This window comes from Trachinotus anak, unplaced genomic scaffold (genome assembly GCF_046630095.1).
Source record: "Trachinotus anak isolate AG129_WGS33_773 ecotype Australia unplaced genomic scaffold, CSIRO_AGI_Tana_v1 ptg000015l, whole genome shotgun sequence".
In the NCBI taxonomy this organism is placed as follows: domain Eukaryota; kingdom Metazoa; phylum Chordata; class Actinopteri; order Carangiformes; family Carangidae; genus Trachinotus; species Trachinotus anak.
This window is the reverse complement of record NW_027273866.1, coordinates 15,047,395-15,071,358: the sequence shown is the minus strand read 5'-3', so window position 1 is coordinate 15,071,358 and position 23,964 is coordinate 15,047,395. Positions and strand designations below refer to the sequence as shown.

The 23,964-nt window shown below is 42.0% G+C and overlaps 2 protein-coding genes and 1 long non-coding RNA gene across 4 annotated transcripts in view; 2 read left to right on the top strand and 1 right to left on the bottom strand.

Annotated features, from left to right (window-relative positions):
- The first annotated feature begins 35 nt into the window (after nt 1–35).
- Nucleotides 36–5,890, top strand: fuca2 (alpha-L-fucosidase 2). Its single transcript, XM_071497485.1, has 8 exons — nt 36–178; nt 316–550; nt 1,435–1,622; nt 1,773–2,112; nt 2,212–2,422; nt 3,456–3,646; nt 4,167–4,275; nt 5,198–5,890. The coding sequence occupies exons 2-8, from the start codon at nt 360–362 to the stop codon at nt 5,333–5,335; spliced, it is 1,368 nt and encodes a 455-aa protein (XP_071353586.1). The 5' UTR covers nt 36–178; nt 316–359; the 3' UTR covers nt 5,336–5,890.
- A 150-nt stretch (nt 5,891–6,040) lies between these two features.
- Nucleotides 6,041–23,964, bottom strand: part of LOC139632561 (uncharacterized) — a 45,144-nt gene continuing 27,220 nt past the window's right edge. Inside the window, exon 3 of the long non-coding RNA XR_011693583.1 lies at nt 6,041–6,508. This is a non-coding gene — a long non-coding RNA (uncharacterized lncRNA). The remainder of the gene's footprint in view (nt 6,509–23,964) is intronic.
- On the top strand, nt 10,505–23,371 carry hivep2b (HIVEP zinc finger 2b). Of its 2 annotated transcripts, none has more exons than XM_071497472.1 (7): nt 10,505–10,574; nt 13,605–17,562; nt 18,311–18,468; nt 18,643–18,818; nt 19,329–19,427; nt 19,512–20,299; nt 20,714–23,371. In XM_071497472.1, the coding sequence occupies exons 2-7, from the start codon at nt 13,705–13,707 to the stop codon at nt 21,131–21,133; spliced, it is 5,499 nt and encodes a 1,832-aa protein (XP_071353573.1). In that variant the 5' UTR covers nt 10,505–10,574; nt 13,605–13,704; the 3' UTR covers nt 21,134–23,371. The 2 variants fall into 2 exon arrangements, with proteins under 2 accessions (XP_071353573.1, XP_071353572.1); XM_071497471.1 differs by lacking the exon at nt 10,505–10,574 and adding an exon at nt 10,581–10,965.

Genomic DNA, 23,964 nt, shown 5'->3' with positions numbered 1-23,964 from the left:
TGCTGCGGCTCCGGTGCGACCGGTGGGCCACACGGCTCCCTGCCTGCTCCCGCCCAGTCAGAGTCAATGTAACATCCATGTAAATATCGGTCTGCAGACAATAAAACGAAACTTAAAAAATCAAATATACAAATAAACGCGGGAAGTCAATGCATCGCTACACTTCCCAGAGAAACAGGTAAGTCTGGGTCAGGTGGGGAAAATGACCAATCACCTGTCAGCAGCTGGAACAACGGGTTTTATTACATCATCTCTTCCTGGTTTCTCCTTTGGCTTCATCATGTGATGTTTTCTTTATGCTTTGTCATGTGACAGCCGACATCCACATCACTGTGCCAGGGCAGCTGGCTCGACCTGAAATGGAGGGTTTAACCATCGTTTCCTTGCTTTCTCTGACGCTGTTGATCGGCACAAGTCGAGCCAAATACGAACCGAGCTGGCAGTCGATCGACTCCAGGCCTCTGCCGGAGTGGTACGACCAGGCCAAGTTCGGCATCTTCATACACTGGGGAGTATTTTCTGTCCCGAGTTTTGGCAGCGAGTGGTTCTGGTGAGTCTCCTTTCCCTTTTCTGTGAGTTACTTTCACACATAACATGATTCAAACTTTGCACAAAACCGATCTGTCTGTAGAAAGTGGAGATTCTGAGGAAGCTGCTGCTGGTTTCCATGTGATCACAGTTAAAAAACAAGTCAATCAGGTGATCAGATTGTTGGGAAAATTATTGATCCATTTCCTTAAATGTGAATAAGTAACAATCTGTGAAGATGTGGAGGAAGTTAAAGAGCCAGCACTGAAAAGACGAACTGAAACAACAATCTCTAAAAAAAGAGAGCAAGGTGCATTTAGTTGCTGTTGAGGAGCTTTCAGTCTCGCAGCACTTTGAGCTTCTCATCCATGTTTTCTTTTGTCTGGAAGCTCCTGCACAGCTACTTCAGGGTCCTGTTGGCTCCTAAAAGCTCTGATAAACACACTATACGAATGCAAACTTGTCATCTGGATAAATCCCAGCTGCCAATGAAATCTGAACCATAACAGTTGGGTCAATGTTCAGTTTATCAATCAATAAAAACAACCAACCAATAATCAACCAACTCTGATTGTTATTTTATATAGGGTGTTTTTATATGTTGAGGATATTATAAAATGCTATTAACATGATTTTGTTTATTAAAGAAATGGTATAAACCATTCTGTTGTTCCATGTAAGACAAAAAGCCTTTGAACATAAAGCACAGCTGGGGCGTACTTCTGTATTATTTCCACCCCTTGCATCATCCCTTTAACCTTTGTATTTGTCTTTCCACTGATGGCCTTCTGTTATTTGACATACAGGAAATATTACTGTTTCAGACAGATCAGAGAACAAAACTGCTTGCCTTCATTAAGAGGCTCATCCCCCTCTGGCCTGTTTTGCTTTCATGTTCTGCTCCAGGTGGTTCTGGCAGAAGCAAAAACTTCAGCCGTACGTTGACTTCATGCAGAGGAATTATCCTCCAGACTTCAAGTATCAAGACTTCGCACCACAGTTCACTGCTGAGTTCTTTGATGCCAAAGAATGGACAGACATCTTTGCCTCATCTGGGGCAAAGTACATCGTCCTCACCACAAAACACCATGAAGGTACAGCACGTGATCGGCTTCCTGTCACTCAGTATATTATATAAGTTTAATAACTTTTCAAAGTACTAAAACAAGGGCTTAATTCCAAAAAGTTGGAGCATCACTGCCTTTCTTTCAGCCACACAGAAGATATGTTGTTATATTTTTCAGGTTTCACACTATGGGGCTCAAAAACCTCCTGGAACTGGAATGCAATGGATGTTGGACCCAAAAGAGACCTGGTGGAGGAAGTAGCGAGCGCCCTGCGTGCTAACAGTGATCTACGTTTAGGGCTGTACCATTCCCTCTTTGAGTGGTTTAACCCGCTGTATGAACAGGATGCTGCCAATGTTTTCACTACAAATTACTTTCCCACTAGTAAAACACTGCCAGAGCTTTATGAGCTCATCCTCAAGTACAAACCAGAGGTGCTGTGGTCGGACGGGGATGGAGACGCACCCGACACATACTGGAACAGCACAGGTTTCTTAGCCTGGCTTTATAATGACAGGTAACGGAGAGAATTTGCAAATGAACCAGTACGTTATTGACTTACTTTTTCCTCACAGATAAAAACTGAACTCAGTTAAATGTGTTTTGACACCCACAGTCCAGTGCGAGACACAGTGGTGACAAATGATCGGTGGGGTTACGGCTCCATCTGCAAACACGGGGGATATTACACCTGCAACGATCGCTACCAGCCAGGACACCTGCTCAAACACAAATGGGAAAACTGCATGACCATCGACACTAAGTCCTGGGGTTACAGACGTAATGCTCCGCTCAGTGACTACCTCTCCATAGAGCAGCTTGTGGCGGTGAGAGTTGAAAATCTCATTAACCTTTAAAATGTTTTATCACGTAACCAATCTGTTGTCCTGCTCCCTCAAAAACAGAAGCTTCCTGTCTGTTTTAAGAGTTTGATGGAAGGAAACGCTTTCTGTGACAAATGCTTTTTTTTTTTTTTTTTTTGAAGAACATGATTTTTCAAATTCGTAATAATAACCTTACAAACTATAATTACTCTAAATAATTGAGACAGACATTGGTTGATAAAACAAGCTCAGCTCAAAGTCTATTTACTGACTTGTTCTGTAGATTCAATCCATCACATGGTCTTCATCAGTTGATGGATTCAGTTATGTAAAAACGTTCCATTATTCTGAGCCCCTCCTCGACTTCATCCTCGACTGTGGAAACAGGCAGCAGTCTGTTGAAAGCTTCAGAACGAGCGAGCGAAAGGGCCTTGAGTCGAGGTCGTTTTGTAAGCTGAGGTTTCTGAGATCAAACGTGAGCAGCTGAGGAACTGCTCACTGGTTGAGATGACCACATCTCCAGAGGTGGTTAAGTTTTCGCAAAAATAAAGACCATGTTTCCACCACGTTAAACTCGGTTACTGTTTGTTCCTATTTCCTAGTAACATATTTAGCAAAGTAACATATTTAAATTGTTTTGTGTGAACAACAGTCCACAACCCAAAGATTTACTGTTATCAAAGACTAAGAAAACCAGAAAATATAAAAATATTCACATTTGAGAAGCTGGTGTTGGCAGAGAATATAGTGGCCCATTTTCATTTTCTGCCAAGGGAGTAAATCTTTAATCAACTAGTAGTTTCAGCTTTATTCTGAAAGTTTTAGTCCTATTTGCTCTGAAGGGACAACGCTCTCCGGCTGTAAAGAAATATTTGTGCAGTAAAGCAAAAAAGTCTTTTCTTTAAAATCCAACCTGGCGTCACTGAATGTACAGTGCAGTGAGTCGAGGCTGGTGGATTCTCACGGTGTTCAGTGTAACGGTTTTGTGTGTTTCTAACTCACTGAACTGTTGTGTGTGTGTGTCTGTGTGGTCCAGACGTTAGCAGAGACTGTGTCCTGTGGGGGAAACCTGCTGATGAACGTCGGCCCGACACACGACGGACGAATCGCTCCGATCTTTGAGGAGCGTCTGAGGCAGATGGGTCAGTGGCTGAAGGTGAACGGAGACGCCATCTACAACACGACAGCATGGCGGGCTCAGAAGGACACCGTCGCCCCGAATGTCTGGTGGGCTCTCATCTGTTCATACGTTCTGTTTGCTCTGCAGCGACCAACACTTTGGATGCATGTATCGCAATAATTACATGTTTCCATTTCAGAAAGAAAGTTTAATGATTAAACAAACAAATCTATAATATTCTGATGTTAAAATCCATTTTAGGATTTTTCTTTTGTGTAATAAAAATGGAGGATTTTACATCACTTGGTTCTTCACACCCTAACTGCACACTTAGTGTACACAATTGATTTTTCCAAAAGTTGTGGAGTTGTTCGGGTAAGTTCATATATTATGAAACAAATATTTTGTGAGTGTGTGAGTAAAAAATAAGTGATTGTATTGAAGATGATACAGATATTTATTGTGTCATTGTTTCTTATCAGTTTTTTGTAGTTGTGTGTTTAATGTCCTTCTCAGAATCAGATTAAACTGTTGTTCGTTGTATTTTTAAAGCTAATAGTAAATAGTAATATAATTTTAATATATTAGATTTTTTCAAACTCCATTAATGAGCCTAATCTTCCACAGGTACACTTCCAAACCCCAGGAAAAGGCCGTCTTTGCGATTTTACTGGAGTGGCCCAAGAATGGATCTGTGATTCTCCGTGAGCCTGTGGTTACACAAGGACAGACTCAGGTGAGACTGGAGCAAGACCAGTAAATCTGTCAGCCTATAAGCTTATTGCAGATATTGATATTTGTGTATATAGCAACTGTTCATTACCAAGAACTTCCAGTGCAGAAATACCAAAGATATGTTTGAGGTAATGCAGAAATAAGTAATGCACTGAGAAGTTTTCACCGGCAAAATGTTGAATGTATCCTGATAAAAACCAGTTTGAAGAGATCCTTACTGAAAAGTTTGAGTTATATGTTTATGTAAAAAAGAAGAAAATGGGCTGATGTCTTCTTTTTCAGATTTTTTAAAACTCTTAAACAATTCATTTTAACAGTGTTAGTGAGCATTAGGGATTTCATTAAATGGTTTTTGAAGGCAGCTACTTATGTTTTTAAACTGTCAACAATATCATATATTGTTTCTGCTGATACCTGTTAGATTTGATCATTTTCAGGTTTTAAAATAGCTGTTAAATGTTATCTCACTGTCTGGCACAGTTACAATAGGAGATGATACAAGTTGCTTGTTTATGGAACTAGCAATTATTTTCATTATTGATTGATTAACCTCACATTAGAGAAGCTGACAGAATAATTGCTAAAAAAATGAGTCATTTAAATCTGTTTAGTTGATTTTTGAAAATTAATTTTCTAGACTAATTGAATCATATACAAATTGTTTCAGACTGATGAAATGAAAAGGTTTCACAGACTGTAGCTGCAGTCAGGGAGGAGTCTCCATCATATTAGTGGTTAAAGAAATGACTGGCCAGCATTTGATTAAAGGCTCAATACATCAGTAAATTGGTCTAACCCTCCTCCAGTGTCCAATAACCGCACTGCATCTTGGGGAATGAGGCTGACTGCTTGTTCACGGAGCAGCTCTCCCTCTCTGCCAACATGTCAACCTCTTCATGTGTTGCTTTTTGTTCTAAAAAAAGGTGGTGCTTCTCGGTCACGGGTCTGTGGGCTGGGAGCCTGTAAAGCCGAGTGGACTGCAGGTTCTCCTGCCCCAGCTGCCCTTCAGCCAGATGCCATGCCAGTGGGCCTGGACACTGAGGCTGACAGGTGCCACTTAAAGGAAGATCACCGGCTCACTTGGAGAGGAACAGACGGAGGCTGAGAGAAGGAACCTGTGTTCTATGTTTAGGCCGATGAGCACAATCTGTAATATGAATTCAATTTATGTCCTGAAACGGGTGAAAAGGGAGAAAATCTGTGCACTGTACTGTTGGAATGAAATGTATTTCACTTTTAAAATGTTTTCTTTTTAAATACTCATGAAGGGAAATATGGAATAAACGTAGATTGTTTTTGTATTCTGGTTATTCTTATGATCAAGATTTTATTTTCTAGCTCAGTCTTTTGGCTTTTTTTTTAAATTTTGGGACCTAAAAGTCACTTTTACAACTTACTACCCTGATAAGCATTAATCTACAGGGTAATATGACAAATGTGACCTTTATGAAATATGACAACATGCTTTAAGGGATGATTGTTCAGTTGTTTTTTCACTTCTGTAATTATTTTTACATGTTTTATGTGATTTTACAAAGGCTGAAACACTGATGAATGTGGTGGTGTCTGTTTTATGTATGAAGAAATGTTTCAATAAAATTAACGAAGCTTTCAAACATGTTTTTTATGATCTAATATTTAAACACATGCAGAAAGAGAAGTCTGCTGGTACCATGTGTTACTTTTCTACTTGTTTTTGATTGTATCAGGGTAACCTTTGCACTCCTGAGCATGCCTGGATTATCTCAGGTAATGCAACAAGTCCCTCCAGCGCCCCCTGCTGCCGGCAGCTGTAATAGCACCACGGCCGTGCAGTGTCATTTTACAGCCCGCTGACGGATCTCTGCACCCTGCTGTGCACAGGCGATCCAGGAAAACTACATTCCTTCTCATGCATTTAAAACACGTCGGAGTTCTCAGGTCATCTGCATGTTGCACAGTGACCGGGAAGCCTCTGCTCCCCGCCGCCGCCTCACACCGAGCTCCTGCCGGATTTAAACCCGTCGTTGTGTCCGCCGGGTCCCGCTGCAGGTGTATCTGTCACCTGAGATGGTGAGTTCAGTGTAGGGCAGATCTCACTGTTGTGTCTGCTCTCTGTTGCACGCCTTTAAGGTGGGAGGTCCCTGTTCTGCAAATGTTCCATGACGTGCAGATGGGGGGGTTTGCAAGGGGTTCTCACGTCCGTGCATTTCCCCCCTTCAGCAGGCTTTCCCCGGCGCATGGCAGCTGATCCCCTGAGCAACAACAACAACACAAACACAGAGATGGGAGGATGCAAATCATGCGTGGACAAATGCACAGCGGACTGGACGTGCAGTCGAGCTGCCAGCTTTCAGTGAAAGTAGGAGAATTTAACACATTTTTCACGATCAGCCTCAGTGTGTCACATATTCAGTCAGTGTTTGTAAAGTGCAGAGGAGCAGACAACTGAAGCTGAAAGCTGGGGGGTAAAAAAAACATGTGATCAAAGTGCTGCCTGCAGTGTAATATACTGACTCTAAGTCGAGTTGTATCATGAGGATTTGATCATATCATCATTTTTCTTAACCCTTTTTTACATAAAATATAAAATAGTGAAAATGTGGCCATCACAATTTCCCAGATCCCAAGTTCACATGTTCAAACTGCTATTTTTGTTCAAACAAAAAAAAAAAAATGCATTTTATTTCCTTGATTAACTGTTAAGTTTAATTGTCTATGAAGGGTCAGAAAAAAAGTGGAATGTGCTCATCAAAATTTCCCAGAGGCAAGAGTTTTGTTTGAACAACCTAAAAATGTTGAGTTTCCTACAATAGAAGACTAAGAAGAGCAGAACATGTTCAGATTTGAGGAGTTGGAATGAATTTTTGGCATTTTTGCTTAAAGAATGACAATTAATCGATTGTCAAAACAGTTGATTATTTTTTTTCCAACTGATTTATCAATTAATTGATTCGATCATTTCATCTATAGTCTCATAGCATACATAGTTAATCTGAGTGCACTGTGTTGAATTTGCATGAAAATGTCATATTGTGATGTATGTGCATATGGAAAAAAAGAGCCTGAAGTGCCTAGACCTAAATGGAGGTAGTATTTTGTGTCACAGAGCCAGAGGATATTTGCCTTTTCTTTATATACAATTTGATGCTAATTCCCACAGTCAGTGGTTGTGTATAATCTGTAACACTGTACGGTCGACGTGGCTGAAGCCCGTTTTCTCTGCTCATTTCTGCAGTCCTGGTGCTGTGATCAGTGGTAGTAATTATACATGTAGACAGGAACTGGGAAACTGTTACAGACGTTGGCATGGTTGCCATGGAAACACACAATCATGTCAGTTTATTTTCAGGTACTGCTGTGATAATGGCATAAGTACGCCTGGTTTGAGAGGCTGACTTAAAGAGATGGATAAATGAAACAAAGGTTAATTGATGGAAAAGTGATTCAGGTGGATTTTAAAAAAAAAAAATTGATTAATTAATGATGCATCAAGTGAGAGTGAAGTGGAGGCTAGTGGGGGGGTTTAGGGTTTCTACAGTATTTACTGGAGTTTGTATCAGAAGTTAGTTGAACTGCAGTGTTCAGTGTCCCCTGTAAGGGATATCTCAGTCAGCCATATGACGGCCACTACAGCCAGCAGGGAGGAAAACCTCATTCCTTCCATTCATAAACATTCCCCCCTCTCTCTCTCTCTCCCCTCCCATCTGTTTTACCACTAATAATATCATTAGAGGCCTGCTACTAGTCTGGTGCATGTGTGGCATTCAATCACATGCAAATTTGTGGCAGATTTGAGCCGGTCAGCAGAGCTGCGGTGTAGCTTTAGATAGTGGAAATGCCAAGCAGTGTGGAACATCCTGGGGGACAGACCATTATATTTATAGAGACGGGCGACTTGACCTTCACTGCACATTGAGTATCAGCCATTTTAGTGCTGCTCCTCTAGATACTGAATCCAGCATAATGGATCTCAGCTGCAGTGCAGTTAGTTAGCTTCAACTTCATCTTCGGCTTGTTAGAGGCTATATCTAATAATAGCTCTCTGCAATTCCATACTGTGCAGGGACTCTGTCAATACACAGTCTCTGCATTCACTGCTTTTTTGGCACACAGCAAGTTGCAGTTTTCCAAAAAAAATGCACTGTGAAATTACAGTTTTGCTGTGCAGGAAATAAAAACTTGCCATTTGGATAGGGTTTTGAACTCAGAGATGAAGTTCAACTGTAAGTCATTACATAACTTTAAAGCCTTTGTTCTGCTGCGTAAGCTTTATGTTAGGAGTAAGACCTCTGTCAAATATCCCTTAACCATAGTAAGCACAGCTGGTGCAAGCCCAAAGCCAAGGACTCCTATTCATAGAGGCTCCCAGTTGTTCTCACCCAATGGCACAGAGTGAAACTGAGGAGGATGGTCAAAGCGGGTGAAGTATTTATAGTTGTGTAAACTATACTGGGTTCAAAGGCCAAAGTTTCACACAAATGACACTGCGTGATGATAATTCACATTTGAAATCAGGGGGAAAACCTTTCCTGTTGTGTTGAGGGGTATAAATTAAGACCACACAAATTATAATGGAAATGGATTTTGGCAGAAGAGTTTATCAGCTGCTTTGGCAGGTATCCAATCCTCACTTTGTAATTCAAATAAATTCAGTGGTTTCTCATGTAATCTACCTGCAGCTAGTCCAGGTGGTGCTAAAGTAGGCTGTTAATGTAATTTAATCAATAGCAGTCCAAGATCCAGATGTTTTGCATGTGAAATCCGTGTACAAAGTAATACAAAATGCAAATGGAAATAGTCAAGCAAAGTACCTCGAAATTGCACTTCAACACAGTATTTGAGTGAACACAGCAGCAGTGGTGGAAGAAGTATTCACATCCTTTACTTAAGTGAAGATACTCATTCAAATAACCAGAGGTATAATTCCAAGAGTGGAATGATACTGGATTATTATTACTGATGCTTTAAATCCCGATTATGTAACATCTTCTTACTCTTACAAATGAAATGTTGAATTTAAAAGGAATAAAACACATCTGTGATATCACAGGTTATCCTGATATGATGGTTAATGGCGGCAAATATACAAACATCATTGTATAACTGTTTCACAGAGGCAGTTTGCTGAGTTTAATGACTCTTTTCTACTTTTACAACTGTTTTACTACATCTTAGCATTTACCATTGTCCTGTTATTGTGACTGGTATCCAGCTAAAGTAACATAGTCTCATTTTAATGTACAAGCAGCCATTGAATGTTGCAGATGCTCAAGCCGGAGCTTATTTTAACAACTTTATACAGTTTAGTGTTGAGCAGTTGTAGCTGGTGAAATAAATGAAATGATTTAGTGAAATAATTACATAATATTTCTCTCTGAAGTTTACTGGAGCACCAGTACGAAGCGGCACAAAATAGGAATAGTCCAGGAAAGTAAATGCAACTGAAAATACTTGAGTCAGTGTGTACTGTTGTCTGCAGAAATCAATGAAAACAATTAATTTAACTTAAGGTCAATTGGTTTCCTGCTATAAATAAAATAGTGGTAAATAGTAAATAAATAAAATAGAGCATAAGCATGACATTTACCATAGTTATTGTCACATTAATGGAATTAATTGATCTAAACATAACAGTTTTTAATTTATTTAACCAAGGTGAATTTCCAGTTGTACAAAGATGATAATAGAGAATGCTCATAAAACTTTTTTTTATTTTTTTGTGAACTCTTGCTCAAAGGAAGTATTTAAATTACCTTAATGTAGGAGCTGTAATGGCACCATGTCACACTGAACTCATACATCTGATTCACAGGATGAGGTTTGCAGCTGCACATAATCTGCAGTATTGTCCTGGTTTTTCTTTTTTTTTTTTTGCTGTGTTAATGACACCCTCATCACGACTCTCTCCATTCACAAAGCAAATCCTGTCGTGACGGGAAGAACTGGCTCTGAACAGGCTGTGGGTGTCTCAGAATTCGGAGAACATGTCTAATTTTTGCAGCATCCTCACAGCCAGCCACACGCCGTCTTTTCATTGAGCTCCTCTCAGTATACACTCTGAATAGGATCACGCTGTAGGAAATGTACATTCAGGGCTGCTGCACCATGTGATTAGTGTCTTTCAAAGCACTTGACACTTTTGCATTTCTCCTCTGCTCTGCATATATTCACACACTCTGTCCAACAGATTTATGCAGATAATAATAGCTGATGAATACGTGTACCTGAAAGAATTTCTGTCTCCATCCAGATCACACAAATCCAGGGTAAAATAAATGACTGGATCTGGGGATGAATGGACTGCAGCTATCGAGAAAGGTGATGTTTAGCTCTTTGCATCATGATATCCGACTCCCCACTTTGTGTGTAGTGTGAGGCAGCTGCTGCTGTGCTTTGAAACACAGTGAGAGAGAGGAAAAGCGTCCTTAAATGTGGGCTGTTGTGTAATCCCTCCCAGGGCCCCTTTGCTATTTTTGTGCCTGGGTCCGCACGTCACGGTTGGGTATTTTCTCTGGTGACTAGCTCGCATCAATAGATCTTCTAATGTACACCCAGTCAGCCAGCAGCTTCATGACTGATGGGACTTTACCTTGCTAATTTATTTCATTGTTGTTACCCGGACATGAGGAGAATGGAGAAATGGAGTATGCAGCATGAGGAATGTCACATGTGACTGTCGATATGGGACAGGGGACTATTCAAATGTCAGGTTTGTATGAGGATTATATTTGATATCTGAATGTCAGCTGCTGCATGAGCCGAGGCTTCCCCCCCCCCATCAGACTGTGTGCTTTATGTCATTCTGATCACAGTGAGAGCTGCTGACTGATTCTGCATGCTATGTGCTGTGTTACTGTTAGTGTACCACAGAGGGTTTTACCATTCAGCCTCTGGGAAGCCGGTCATCTCCTTATGATATTTATGGATTTGTTGTCAGCATGAGGCTTCATGCCTGTTCCCTTTAATGGCCAACTTAGCCCCTAATGATGTAATGCAGCAGCGTAACGATGCTCTCTATAGCCAGCATTTGTTTGCTCATTGTCCTCTCTCGTGTGTAGATCAGTAGGGGATGTGCCCCACGACTGTTGGCTGTTCAAATAAATGTCTCCATTAAGTCATTTCTCCATCCACGCGGACATACTGTACCACCGTCAGCCCACAGTCGTCCTGAAACACACCTACTGCCACCCACCTGCCTCCTGTTGTTGCACGTCATTGCTGCCGTGTCATATATTTTCGTATAGGTTAGTGCTTGTTGCCAGGAGCGAGAGAAATTTGCAGTGAAAAGGTTTTTCTGGTACAGTCTTTGTACAAAAGTGTCTGAATCTGCTGAGAGACTTGTCAATGAGACTCTGAATATGTCGGCTCTGTTCCCTCTCTACCGTGCTTAGTTCAAAGGTATGCATTGTTTCTGAGGGTCTTATCTCGCTGTCACTCTGCACCCATATTCCCCTTCCCTCCTCTCATGGCTCACAGAGGATGGAAACTAAGCAATGAGGTCAGACCGACCTTGAAAGGGAGCTCCCTACCAGGCCTCTGAATGTTGTTACCCCCAGGCACCCCACTTAGTTTACCTCTGTAAACCTCCCCGTTGAAACATGGATCATTCCAATCTGAGGCAGCCCCCTCGCCATCATTCATACAGTATGCCTTCCTTATTTTTTCTCTCTATCCTGCTCTGGAAGAAGCTCTCAAATCTGCAGAGCTACTGAACCATAAACAGCCAATGGAGGGAATGTGCATTCATATATTAAAAGAAATAAAAAATACAAAGGGGAGATTATCATCCTTACAGCTGTTTTCAAGCATCTCTCGGCATCTCGAGTCACCTTGGATTCATATCCTCTGGTTTATGCCAGAGGAGTGTGTGGTGTGCTAACAAAGAAAGAGAGGGAGCGAGAGAAAGAGAGTGAGAGTCGGAGGATGTCCTAATTAAGGGGAACTCAGAGGGTTTGAACCAGATAATCTTACATAACCTCGTTAGGGAGGACACAGCATTTGATACTGAGAAGATGGAAACGACGTGCCCTCAGAGACCCATCCCCCTGGTATGAAATGAAAGTGTAGTGGCAAAAACCAATTCACTTTAACCGCGGGGATGATGATGATCTTTCTTATTGGAGCGTATTTATGTACAGTATGTGGTCCTGTGCAGCTCAGTTTGGAGATGATGACACTGGTACCTCAGACAGGTTCAAGGGTTTGAATCCCACGAGAGGCAAAGAACCTGAACTTGTTATGATATGACACCGACACTGGATACAGCACTTGCTGATGTAGTGGACGAATATTCTGGTATTTTAAACAGATATCATGGTATCGGGAGGATCAGTGCCCGTGTTCTTACAGTATCAACTGTGTGTGCTGGCATGCATTCACACACATACCATACTTTTTCGCTTTTTTCCTAACATTATGTCTCCTATCCTGTTTAGTTTAGATCATTTTCTTTTTTTTTTTTCATTGACCTCTGGTGAAGTTTAGTTTTTTTTTCTTATACTGTGAAAAGGCCTATCTAGGGACAGGCATCATAAGTCAGTTTCAGGTATAAACGCTCTGGTATGTGGCACTGGTTCATGTTCGAAGCTTGTCTCTATACAAATAAACATATAAATAAATACAAATAAATGTAGAATGGAACTGAACAGGTGACACAGAAAGTTGAAAGTTCAATCAAGGGTATAGAATGGAATAAAGGACATGGGCGGTATATTTTTGAGACAATGCAATGTTATCAATGCAAGTTATGCTCTCTACAGTCCCACTCAACAAACAGTTTTGAAGGCTTGTTATTGATTAACTTACATACATATATTTGTACTTAAAAAAGTAAATATCCTAATAAACTTATATTTTATATTGAGAAGGATTGTTATTGTTAAAGCGGGCTGAAAGGAGATAGAGCAGTGATTATGAGATTTCCATTCAGCTCACACCACCACACTCAAAATAAACATATACACATGTACAGCCATCCAGACACACATACTACAGTATTGGCATGTATCTTAAATACCTACACGCACACACATATAGGCACATCCATCTGCCAGGGTTGACACCAGTTACCTTTGGAGCTTTAGAGGCTGGTTAAGAGACAGATTTTTTTCCATTCCTGCTGTGATGGAGCTCATTATGAATTTTATACTCCAATTTTATTAGGAGGACTTTTGGGAAACAGCCTTGAATAGTTCTCACTCTCAAGGAGTGGATTTGCACCCAGATTTCCTCTGTGTTCAACATTTTTCACCTTCTTATGCATCCTGATCTGATCCAAGTGTAGATTTTAGCAGTTCATCCCTCCACATTTGCATTACCTAATTTTCAATTCTGTCTTATTTCTTTCAGATGACCCTTCCCAGCAATCAGTTCACATGTTAATATCACCACAGTTACATAACAGATATTGTCCTTGAAAATCGATCCCAAAGAAAGTGACATTGGATTCATGGAGTCACTTGAAACTACTGCAGGGGTGAAAAGCTCCACAGAGGGTCAGGACAGAAATGCTGCACAGAAAAAATGCACATCAGAGGCTGCACAGACTAGGAGGAGTCCATCGGTTGAACTGGAAGGCAAGGGGTGGCACCAACAACTGCAAGAAGGTCGGAGCAGAGACACATGTGGTTTCAAAGAAATGTCTGACTCAGGGAAATCATTGCAGTTAGAAGATCAGCACTCCCAAACCCAGTCCACAAGCCATCCAGACTATGAGGTGTCTTCATATCCATTACAGTCTACAAAAACTTTTCCCATTGGCAGACAGAAAGCTGTAGGTCACTTAGTTTCTGCACAGTCCCCAGGACCTGCATCTCACAGGAAGTCCCCCAGTTCACCTGAAGTCCAACAACAGTGTTCAGGGATGGATCAGCTGTCAGAGACTGTGTGTAAGGTGGAACAGAAACCACAAAAGCCTGGGAAGTATGTTTGTGATTACTGTGGAAGGGCATGTGCCAAACCCAGCGTGCTTAAGAAACATATTCGCTCACACACTGGGGAACGGCCCTATCCATGTGTCCCCTGTGGATTCTCCTTCAAAACCAAAAGTAATTTATACAAACACAGAAAGTCTCACGCTCACTCAGTCAAAGCTGGAACAGTGCCATTCTCAGAACTTGGTTCTTACAATGCCAATACAGACCAGGGGTCTTTTGAAGGGGAAGGAGAGTTATTCTCTGATGCTGAGCAAAGCACGGACACGGACGAGGACACTCTTAACGACCCGCTGCTGCTGCTGGACTCTCCAGTGGAGGGATCAGATAACACTGCTGTAAAAGTACTAAATCTCATTGCTCAGAAAAAGGGAGCCACGTCAATGTCAGCTCAGGATGGTTCATCCCAGCCCCAAGAAATCAATGCACCTCCTGCCGCTGCTGAGGCTAGCCGTGCAATTCAATCTTGCACGATCAAACAGAGGCTTGCACTTCGTTTGTCTGAAAAAAGAAGCAGTGACTCTGACCACAATCTGTCCCTTCCAAGTCAGTCTAGCAAGGGCAGCACAGACTCTGGATACTTCTCACGCTCCGAGAGTGCCGAGCACCAGACTGGTCCTCCAAACACCAACGCTAAGTCCTATCAAGAAATTATGTTTGGAAAGTGTTACAGGCCAAGCCCTAAACAGACAACAGCTTTTGTGGCCTGCAGCACAGACTCAAGTGAATATACTGGGAGGCGCTCAGAAAAAGGTGTTTCCCGTGTTTTCACCCAGGAGAAAGACACCGTTGAGTCAATCAAAATAAACACAAAGTCATTCACAAGGGAGGAAGTAAAAGAACCCCAGTTAGATGCAGGCTGTGATATGGGGCCTCTGCTCAGAAGCAACTCAATGCCGACATCCTCAGCGGTGTGTCTGACTATGCCTCAAGCCCTCAGGGGCAGCCACTCGTTTGATGAGAGAACAAGCACGGGGGGCATGAGGAGACTCAGGCGGCAAGCTGCTTTCGAACTCTCTGCACATGATGGGCATGGAGATACTGACAGCCATGGAAGGATGAGCGAGTGTGGCGTTTCACCCTCAGGCCTTGAAATGGAAAATTACCCCTCTATGGCATCTAATATGAGCCATCAGAGACATGCAATGGAATTGGCAACACGGAAGCGTCGGAAAGAGAAGAGGGAAGAGGAGGATTTGCCCGGTCAATATGAGGGCCATCATGACCAGTGTGAAGAAATATTTGAGTCAAGCAAGGACTATGATTTAAAACAAGCTGCAGTGGGCATTATGGCTTTAGGGAAAGGACATTCAAGTATGCTAACACAGATGGACAGGTGTGACATGGAAATATCAATGAGTCCAGAACTTTCTGGTCGAAAAACCTTAGGGAATGTAATTTCAGTTATTCAGCATACAAATTCGCTAAACAGGCCTCACTCAGAACAGTCAGAATCCTATAAGTATCATGGGCAGAGACACGAAGTTATCTCTTCATTTCAAGCTATGGAGGCAAGTGAATCATATGAAATGGAAAGGAGTGATAGCAGATTACGGCAATCATTTCAAATGGGCCCCAAACTTGTGCGTCAGCCAAACATACAAGTCCCAGAGATTAGGGTCACAGTAGAGCCTGACAGTCCAGAAAAAGCTCCAGAGGTGCAGGTGAAGGAGCCAGAGAAGCACGTGGAGGAGTTTCAGTGGCCTCAAAGGAGTGAAACTTTAGCACAATTCCCTCCAGAAAAACTCCCTCCAAAGAAGAAACGGCTACGCTTAGCAGAAATTGAGCACTCCTCTGGTGAATCTAGTTTTGAATCTGCCTGCACCAGTCTTTCCCGCAGCCCGAGCCAAGACAGCAACTTGTCTTATAGCTCCACCTTCTCCTTTGACAGGGAGGAGAGCTTGAAGTCAGTCTCTCCAGCCAGGCAGGATGAATTTGGCAAACCACTAGAGCTCTTAGCTGTGCCAGGGAGTGGGCACTCCCTCTCTTTGCTTAACCAGCGTCAACAACATGAAATGAGACGCTCCTCCTCAGAGCAGGCGCCGTGTAACTTGCGCAAGGAGTTCCCAGAGGTACGCAGCATATCATTTGACTATGGCAGTCTTTCTCCAACATCCAAAGTTAGACACGTGGACATAAGTGGTAGCCACTCTGCGGTGAAGGAGAGAAGGAGGGGAAACTTGGTGCGACAGGAGTCATTGAATATGGACACTGAAGTAACACAAGTCCCATCACAAGTGTTTCCGCAGCACCTCAGCAGCACCTCCCCTCCATTCACAGCACTTGCTGTTCTGCCGCAGACTTTGCCAATATTTTCCACTGGGAATACATTTCCCCAGCTGTCGCATCCAAGCCTTTTAGTACCTGTAAGAATACAGACTCATGTGCCCTCCTATGGCAGTATCACATACACCTCAGTATCACAGATTTTTGACAATCAGTATGACAGTGTTAGCTCCACAACAGCCACCTCCCAACATCAAACGCATTTGTCTGGAAATCCTGATTCTCATAATGTATCAGCTTATGCCAGACCACCTTCAACGCACACCCTCAATGTCGAGGCCCTTGATTTGTCATCAGCTAAGCTCAAGACAGGCATCCCTCTCTCTCTGACTTCTAGAACTATCTCAACCACTAACGCCTCCAGTGGTGGTGCAAACAAGCGGATGCTATCCCCTGCCAGCAGCCTGGACCTTTTCATGGAGGTCAAGCAGCAAAAACGTGTGAAAGAGGAAAGAATGTTTGGACAGATTGTAGAGGAGTTGAGTGCTGTGGAGTTGGGAAAATGTAATTTGAGTGAAGAGAAGGGGCAGAGGTCAGAGATGCAGGGTGCATCCACACCTGACTCACAAAGGAGTAAATTTATCACACTCCAGCAAAAAGTGACAGAGGCCACTGACCATGGCATTGAGTCAGCTATGGAAAGTAGCTCGCTGGAAACCAGCTCTCCTCCCTACTCCATGATATCAGTCAGAGAAATGAAAGAAGTTGGCATGGAGAAACAACTGCAGATGGATATGGTGGCACAGCTGGTTTCCAGTCAAGACATCCTGATCTCAGACACCGAGCATTCAAGACTGTTATCTCAGTTTCCAAGTCTTCGCACGACGACAGGTGTAAGCTGGTGTTACCTCAACTACACCAAACCGAGCTGCTCTCATAGCAGCTCCCCTTTATCCTCCGTTTACACCACCTGGTGTGTGAGTTCCCACAACCCAAACCCTCTTGAGCTGAGCACGAGTGCTGCTTTGGCTCTGCTGCGGTCCAAACAGAGGGGAGACAAGGTTATATACACTGTGGCAGCCATGTGTCAGCCTGGCACGGGGAAACTGGTTTCATCTCTCATCCTGTGGAGGCAGACCATGGAACAGGTAAGAAAATGACACCATCTCTGCATGGCACATAATACTGCATAATACTACTGTAATTTGATCTAGACCCTAAGAATAAAGCCCTACTTAGAACAGATTTAATTGGTCTCGCTAATATCATCATTGCCTATAAAGGAAATCTATTTATAAACCAAATGCTTCCAATCAAGTTGCACTGGGCATCATTTCACCTTAGTAGCCCTAAATGTCTGTAAGTGATAACCATTGGGAATTGAAGGACCTTATTACCCAGAAGTTGATGAACTGCACAGTTCAAAGCTTTTGGCAGAAGGTTCGGTCACAATTGACAAGTGTCAGGAAAGAGCATTTGTCCACTGCTGGTTGTTAGAGATTTGATTGATAACTTAAATGCTGCAGTTACAGTTTACCACAAAAGTGAAAATACCAGACACCAAAACTTAATTCAGGTAGACATCACGTGACTATGAGGTCTCAGTCTTGGCATTGGGATGCTGTTGTCCATTGCATTGGATTAAGGTTGATGAAATAGGAAAACTCTGACATAACAATCAGGCCTACTATAGCTTTCAGAAATTAAAATGTTCAGAATCAACAAGATTGTGAGTTAGTTGTACTGGGTTTTTCCCTGCAACAGCATAATGCATGTTTGCAAAACATTCTGTGTAACACCACGTGTGACATACAATACTGAAAGCATCACGTTACGCTGTCGATACTGTGTCCACTTAAAATGGATGTTAACAAAATGTTTGTTCATCCGATTTAGCTGCAGAGGAAACCGGAGCCCAAAGAGGTTGAGATCACCTACGGGAAGAAGGTGAAAGATAGTGGCTGCAGAGTGAAAACTGCCAAGGAGGAGTGGAAAGAGAGGGAGGCTTCCACAGCGCAAACAGTGCCAACACGTATTAAGATCTTCGAGGGAGGGTCAGTCAAGATATTAGTGATCATAACACTTGTCATTTCTGCTGACAGCAAATACAACAGCTATATTAGGATGTTAGAGCATGAACTATCTAAAGGGATTTGCTGTTTTTACCACATCAAACCTGTTTTATTTTGCATTTCTTTATTAAAATTTAGATTGCACTCACTTTTCAGGTACAAGTCCAATGAAGACTATGTGTATGTCAGAGGTCGAGGCCGGGGGAAATACATTTGCGAAGAGTGTGGTATTCGCTGTAAGAAGCCAAGCATGCTGAAAAAACATATCCGGACCCATACAGATGTGAGACCATACATCTGCAGGGTTTGCAACTTTGCTTTTAAAACTAAAGGTGAGTATGTCTAAAGGCTTTAAGACAAATGACTGTAGAGATGAATGGAAATACTCCTTATTTTCCGTTTTTATAAGAGAAATGGGAAGTCAGCATTTATTGTGTCCATTAACAATGAGTGAAAATCTCCAAAAACAAATAAATGAAACAAAATGTGTGAAAAGCCAGATTTTAAAAATACTATTTGCAGCAGCAGCAAAAACTGAAGTCTGTTCTGCTCTTTAGAGATACTACAATATCATGAAAAATCAGCAATAAGTTGAACCATCTCCTCATTTTTCTGATCACTTTCTATTGCAGGGGAGAGTTAGACCTGGTTTTCATAAAACTGATTAGTGTTCTCTTGCGGTATAAAAAAAAAACAAGTTTTGGTTGTGTGGATACATGAAATTTGCTTGAAAATCTGTCTAACCAAATCTTCTCCTTTTAAAAATCCAGGTATTTTTGGTGAAAATTGGTAATAATCAAAAATCACAACCTTAACCTATTACTTGTTTTATCCGTCCACAGGAAACCTGACTAAACATATGAAGTCAAAGGCGCACATGAAGAAATGTCTTGAGCTGGGCGTGTCAGTGACAATGGATGAGACGGAGATACAGGAACATGGTAAGATAATTGCATATGTAATGTTCACAGGGGGGAATTATATCAGAATAGATTCAACTAAACTGACGCCCTTGTCTTTTAAAGTTGACGACATCCAGCAAGAGTTGAAGACAGAAGTGGTGGTCACAACCAAACATCAGTTCTCAGATGCAGAGGAGTCTGACGGCATGGACGAAGAAGCCGATGAAATCGATGAAGACGATGATGAGGATGATGAATATGAGGGCGACTCCACTCCAAAGTTGCGTTCGAGAAGTACAAGTCCACAGCCGTGTGGAGTTACTTCTCTGTCCGTTACAGCCACCGCTGCCATCCATGGCTGCTCCCTCACCTCTCTGCCCGGCAACGACGTCCTTCAACAGCCCCCTGGCAGGCGAACAGGCTCGGACCATCGACCCGTTCTCGCCACTGACCAAAGAGAGAAGTCTGTGGATGAAGACTCGTTAACCATGCTGTCTCCAGACCAGGCCAGCTTCCTGTTTGACCCTTACTCCTCTTGTCTGCTCTCACCTGGCTGGGAGTCTCCCATCAGGGAGCCCTCCCCCTCACGTCCGCGTTACCCATCCCCAAGGCGAGAGCTCTCCCCACGAGGTCGCTCCTCTCCCAGATGGGATACCTCCCCGCTGAGGCCTGGCTCACCCTGTTTCACACCCATTCAGCACCTCTCGCCGGTCTCGATTGAGCGACCCATGTCTCCTGGATCAGAGCTGGCTGGAAAGCGTGAATCCTCAGTCAGGGGCCGGCAGAGGGTTGTGCTGAGAGCTGTTTCACCACGTAGAGGTTCACACCAACACAAAGGCAGCGGGGATAAAATCAGACACCAGGCAAAGATGGAGATGGCTCAACAACAAGGAGCCTTTGAAATGGAAATGGTATGTAGCATGACGCAGTGTGCACCCAGTGGAACTATACCTCTGTCAAGAAGGTTTTCAGCCTTTTTTGCTTGTTTGACTGATTTTGTGTTAGTTAGCAACAGCTTAACAGATTTTGATTAAATGGACATTGGTGGACAGACATTTTGATCCTAGAGCCTCAGCACAAATGTGGCTAAAAATCTGGCACTTATATCTCATGGTTTTCCACTACTTTCTTTAATTGAAATGATACATTTTGGTAATTACTCTGTTGTGGAGAAACCATACGTCTTCTAAGTGCTTTACATTTTTTTTACTTAATGCTGTATTTCTCACATTGCTGCATTTGTTCCAACTGTAATATATTTTCACATGAGAAATTATCTTGGCACTGCTGAAACTTCTCATAACACTGCCAACATGTCATTTCAGGATCAAAGGAGCAGCTTGGCTTCTACTCTGCCTGGTGCTGCCAGTTCTCATCACCAGAACATCCTCAGCCACCTCCCTCTGCACTCCCAGCAGCAGGCCCAAAGTTTGCTCCCTGTTGTTCCTGTCGGAGGGCTCCAGATGTTACACTCCCCGCCTTCCCCCAGCACTGATGTCACCCCCTCCTCGGCACCGAGCCCCCAGAGCAGCGAGGGCCAGCGTTGCAGCAGCAGAGAGGGATCTGTCCATGGGCTTGAGGTGGGAGGGGAGGACATCAGAGGCCAGAACCAGCTGTCCTCCCATCAGGCCTCTCAGGAGAAAAGCCTCATTCCCGGCATCAGGGACAGCAGACAGGAGGAGAACGTGCAAACCTGCTTGAAAGCCATCGCCTCACTGAAGATTACCACAGAAGACCCTCATTAAGACCCTCTTTTCTGTATCCATGATCTGATCCAGGAACAGACACCCGTCTGCTACACCTGCAACCTTGTCGTCCTCAGCCCTTTAGGCACATAACCTCATCTTTATCCAATTAGAGGCAATATAATAACACTTCCTCTGGTCTTGCACATATCCCAGACAGCTCCTTTTAAATCTGAGTGGAGGTCAAACCTTCACAGTGAAGAAGAAAGCCGTCCTGTCTGATGTGCTCCTCTCTTCAGAGACTCCGCGAAACGACTGGATGAGCAGCAGGATGCTTTACAAGGTGGAGAATCATTATTGGGTGCAGGTGCAATATGGAAAGATATTATGCTAATATGCCTTTGTTTGACATAGTAGTTTGCGTACAATTGCACATAAATTATATTTATGGATTCTGTACAAATGTCCTTAACATATACTCCTTCTTAGATGCATACAAACAGTGTATTTTACTGTATGTGTACTTTGAAAATAGACTGTTGTTTAATGTAATCATATCAAGGTGTGATGCAGTAGTGCAGTAAATAAAGACTATTTATAAGGGGAAAAGTATGTGTATTATGAAACAGTCTGACCAAATTTTAAGTAGACGCTTCTTGTGCAGTTTGGTGCTTCTAATCAAGCGGCAAGGGTCTGTGCCTTTTTCTTTTTGTTTTGCTTTTCATCATTTCTTTATCAGAAGGTCGTTGAATAAGGAAAATGTTGGTCCTCTTTATTCAGTCGGGGCTGTCAGAGAGTTCACTCGAAGGAGAGCTTTTTCTTTCTTTCTTCTGTCAGTTCTGCTGACAGGCGGATGCAGCTTGATTCATGTGAAACAATCTTAAAAAATATTTCTTATGTTGCATTTTTCTTAATGTTGTGATTTTTATCTTGGTAAAAATGCATGGGATTTGCTATTGCACAAAAATAGAGGAAGTTAATATGTAATTATGAATACTGTAAGATGTATTTATATATTAGAACGTAAGCACTTATTGATACTGGTAAATATTTGACTACTATTTATATGGTATATCTGTACTTATGCAGCAGTGATGCAGTTATGCAGTGAGCCACGTTGGCATTGCTTTTGATCTCATGTCTTTGCTTTGATTAAAACAGACAGCTTTTTTCTCTCTTATACAGATGACCATAAGCATTTTATGAGTTTTGACGATGCACTTTCATCCTTTCATCTTTGATGTTTAACTGACTTGGTCAGTGGAAATTTGGGGGAGTAAAACATGTTATGTTCTCTTGTGGTTTTGAAACATTCCAGTTGTTTTTCACATTTCTCATTGTGTGAAACATGTTGCACACAAATTCAAGGGGCTATGATGATCAGTCAATAGTATGTTTTCTTGCATTTCAAGTGTAACTGGATAAAGTCGATATCACTTACTGTAAGTAATCCTAAAGTTATGACGTTAACAGCGTGAGTTGGTTGACTATTACTGTGCTTCAGCTCAAAATGTAAGTAATCATTCACCAAATGCATTACTTCTTCTCTGTATATATACGTGTATTTTTATGATTTAAACTATTTTTGCAGTGTTGAATTCTGAAAACTTTTTATGTGGATTGTTTATATCTCTTTAAGAGGTCTGCAGTTGACATATATCAGAAGTTTAATGAGGGCGAAAATAGCACAGTGTTGATCGCCAACACCGTGTCTCATCTAAAAAAAAAAAAAAAAAAAAAAAAAAAAAAGTGTATTCACATCTTCAAGTGGTTATGTTGCCAGTTTGAGAATGGATTTCAAAATCAGAAAACACTTTGTTCACTCATGTTTACATAAAAAAAAATTTAAAGGTGCACTGCTTTAATTTTGTGTTTCCCTTTCTGAAGGTGTATGTAGCTTTGATTTCATGGTTATGTAATTTTATTTGTCGTGATAACGGTTGCAGAATGCTCATAAAATGTGAAGGGAAAGTGAAGCCTTTTATTTGCTTTTGCATACATATGTATTCAGATAGTGTTTGTGTTTTGTTTTTATTGTGTATTCATATTTACTGAACTGCATTGTGCCTCTCATGTCTATGAAATTCCCTGTAAAACACACAGAGGACAAATCATTTTACCTCTCAGCTAAGATTTTTTGAGGGAAAAAACCTCAGTAGCCAATTTGTTGTTTAGCTATCTGCATCAAAACTGGTTAGTCAGGATGGAGTGCCTCTTTTATGCTATGGGGAATTTATTGTTTGGTGCTCTACTTTTTCAAATTAAATTCAAAATTGTTTTAAAAGAATATACTTCTAACCCAAGGATGTGTGTCGCAGCTTATTTCATGTTCTAATATCTTCTATACCTTTCCACCTGCACAGTTCACAACGGTTTAAATGAGAGCACATGAGGAAGAGTTTTCAGATTAAATAATTCACATTTTATCTTGAAGGGGGGAGTGTGGAGGAAAAAAAAAATCTCTAGAGTGAAACATTGGACAGACACCTACCAGTGACATCCTCTGGTGAAAAATGATAACTGCAGTCATAACATGGAACAAGAAAAATAAATGAATGCTTCCAAAAATAGTTCTCACCTTGTGGGTAATATTCAACCGTTTTCAGGTTGTATTTTACTGCATTAAATTCAAATCTGCATCATCTCCACTATGTGCTGGTAACACATACAGTGTACTGTACTGTAAGTAAATATTGGATGTGTTAAGCATACATTAAGTGAGGAAATGACTGTGATCACAGAGTGCATTATACCGGCACTGACGCTCTTCTCGGGGTTGGGGAGGAGGCCTGTTCTAATTCTGGCCAATCAGAGACATGGTTCATTTTTTTCTCCCCTGCTTGGTGACTAGGCCTGTCAGGCCCATTTGTTAGAATAATTATACGGCTTTT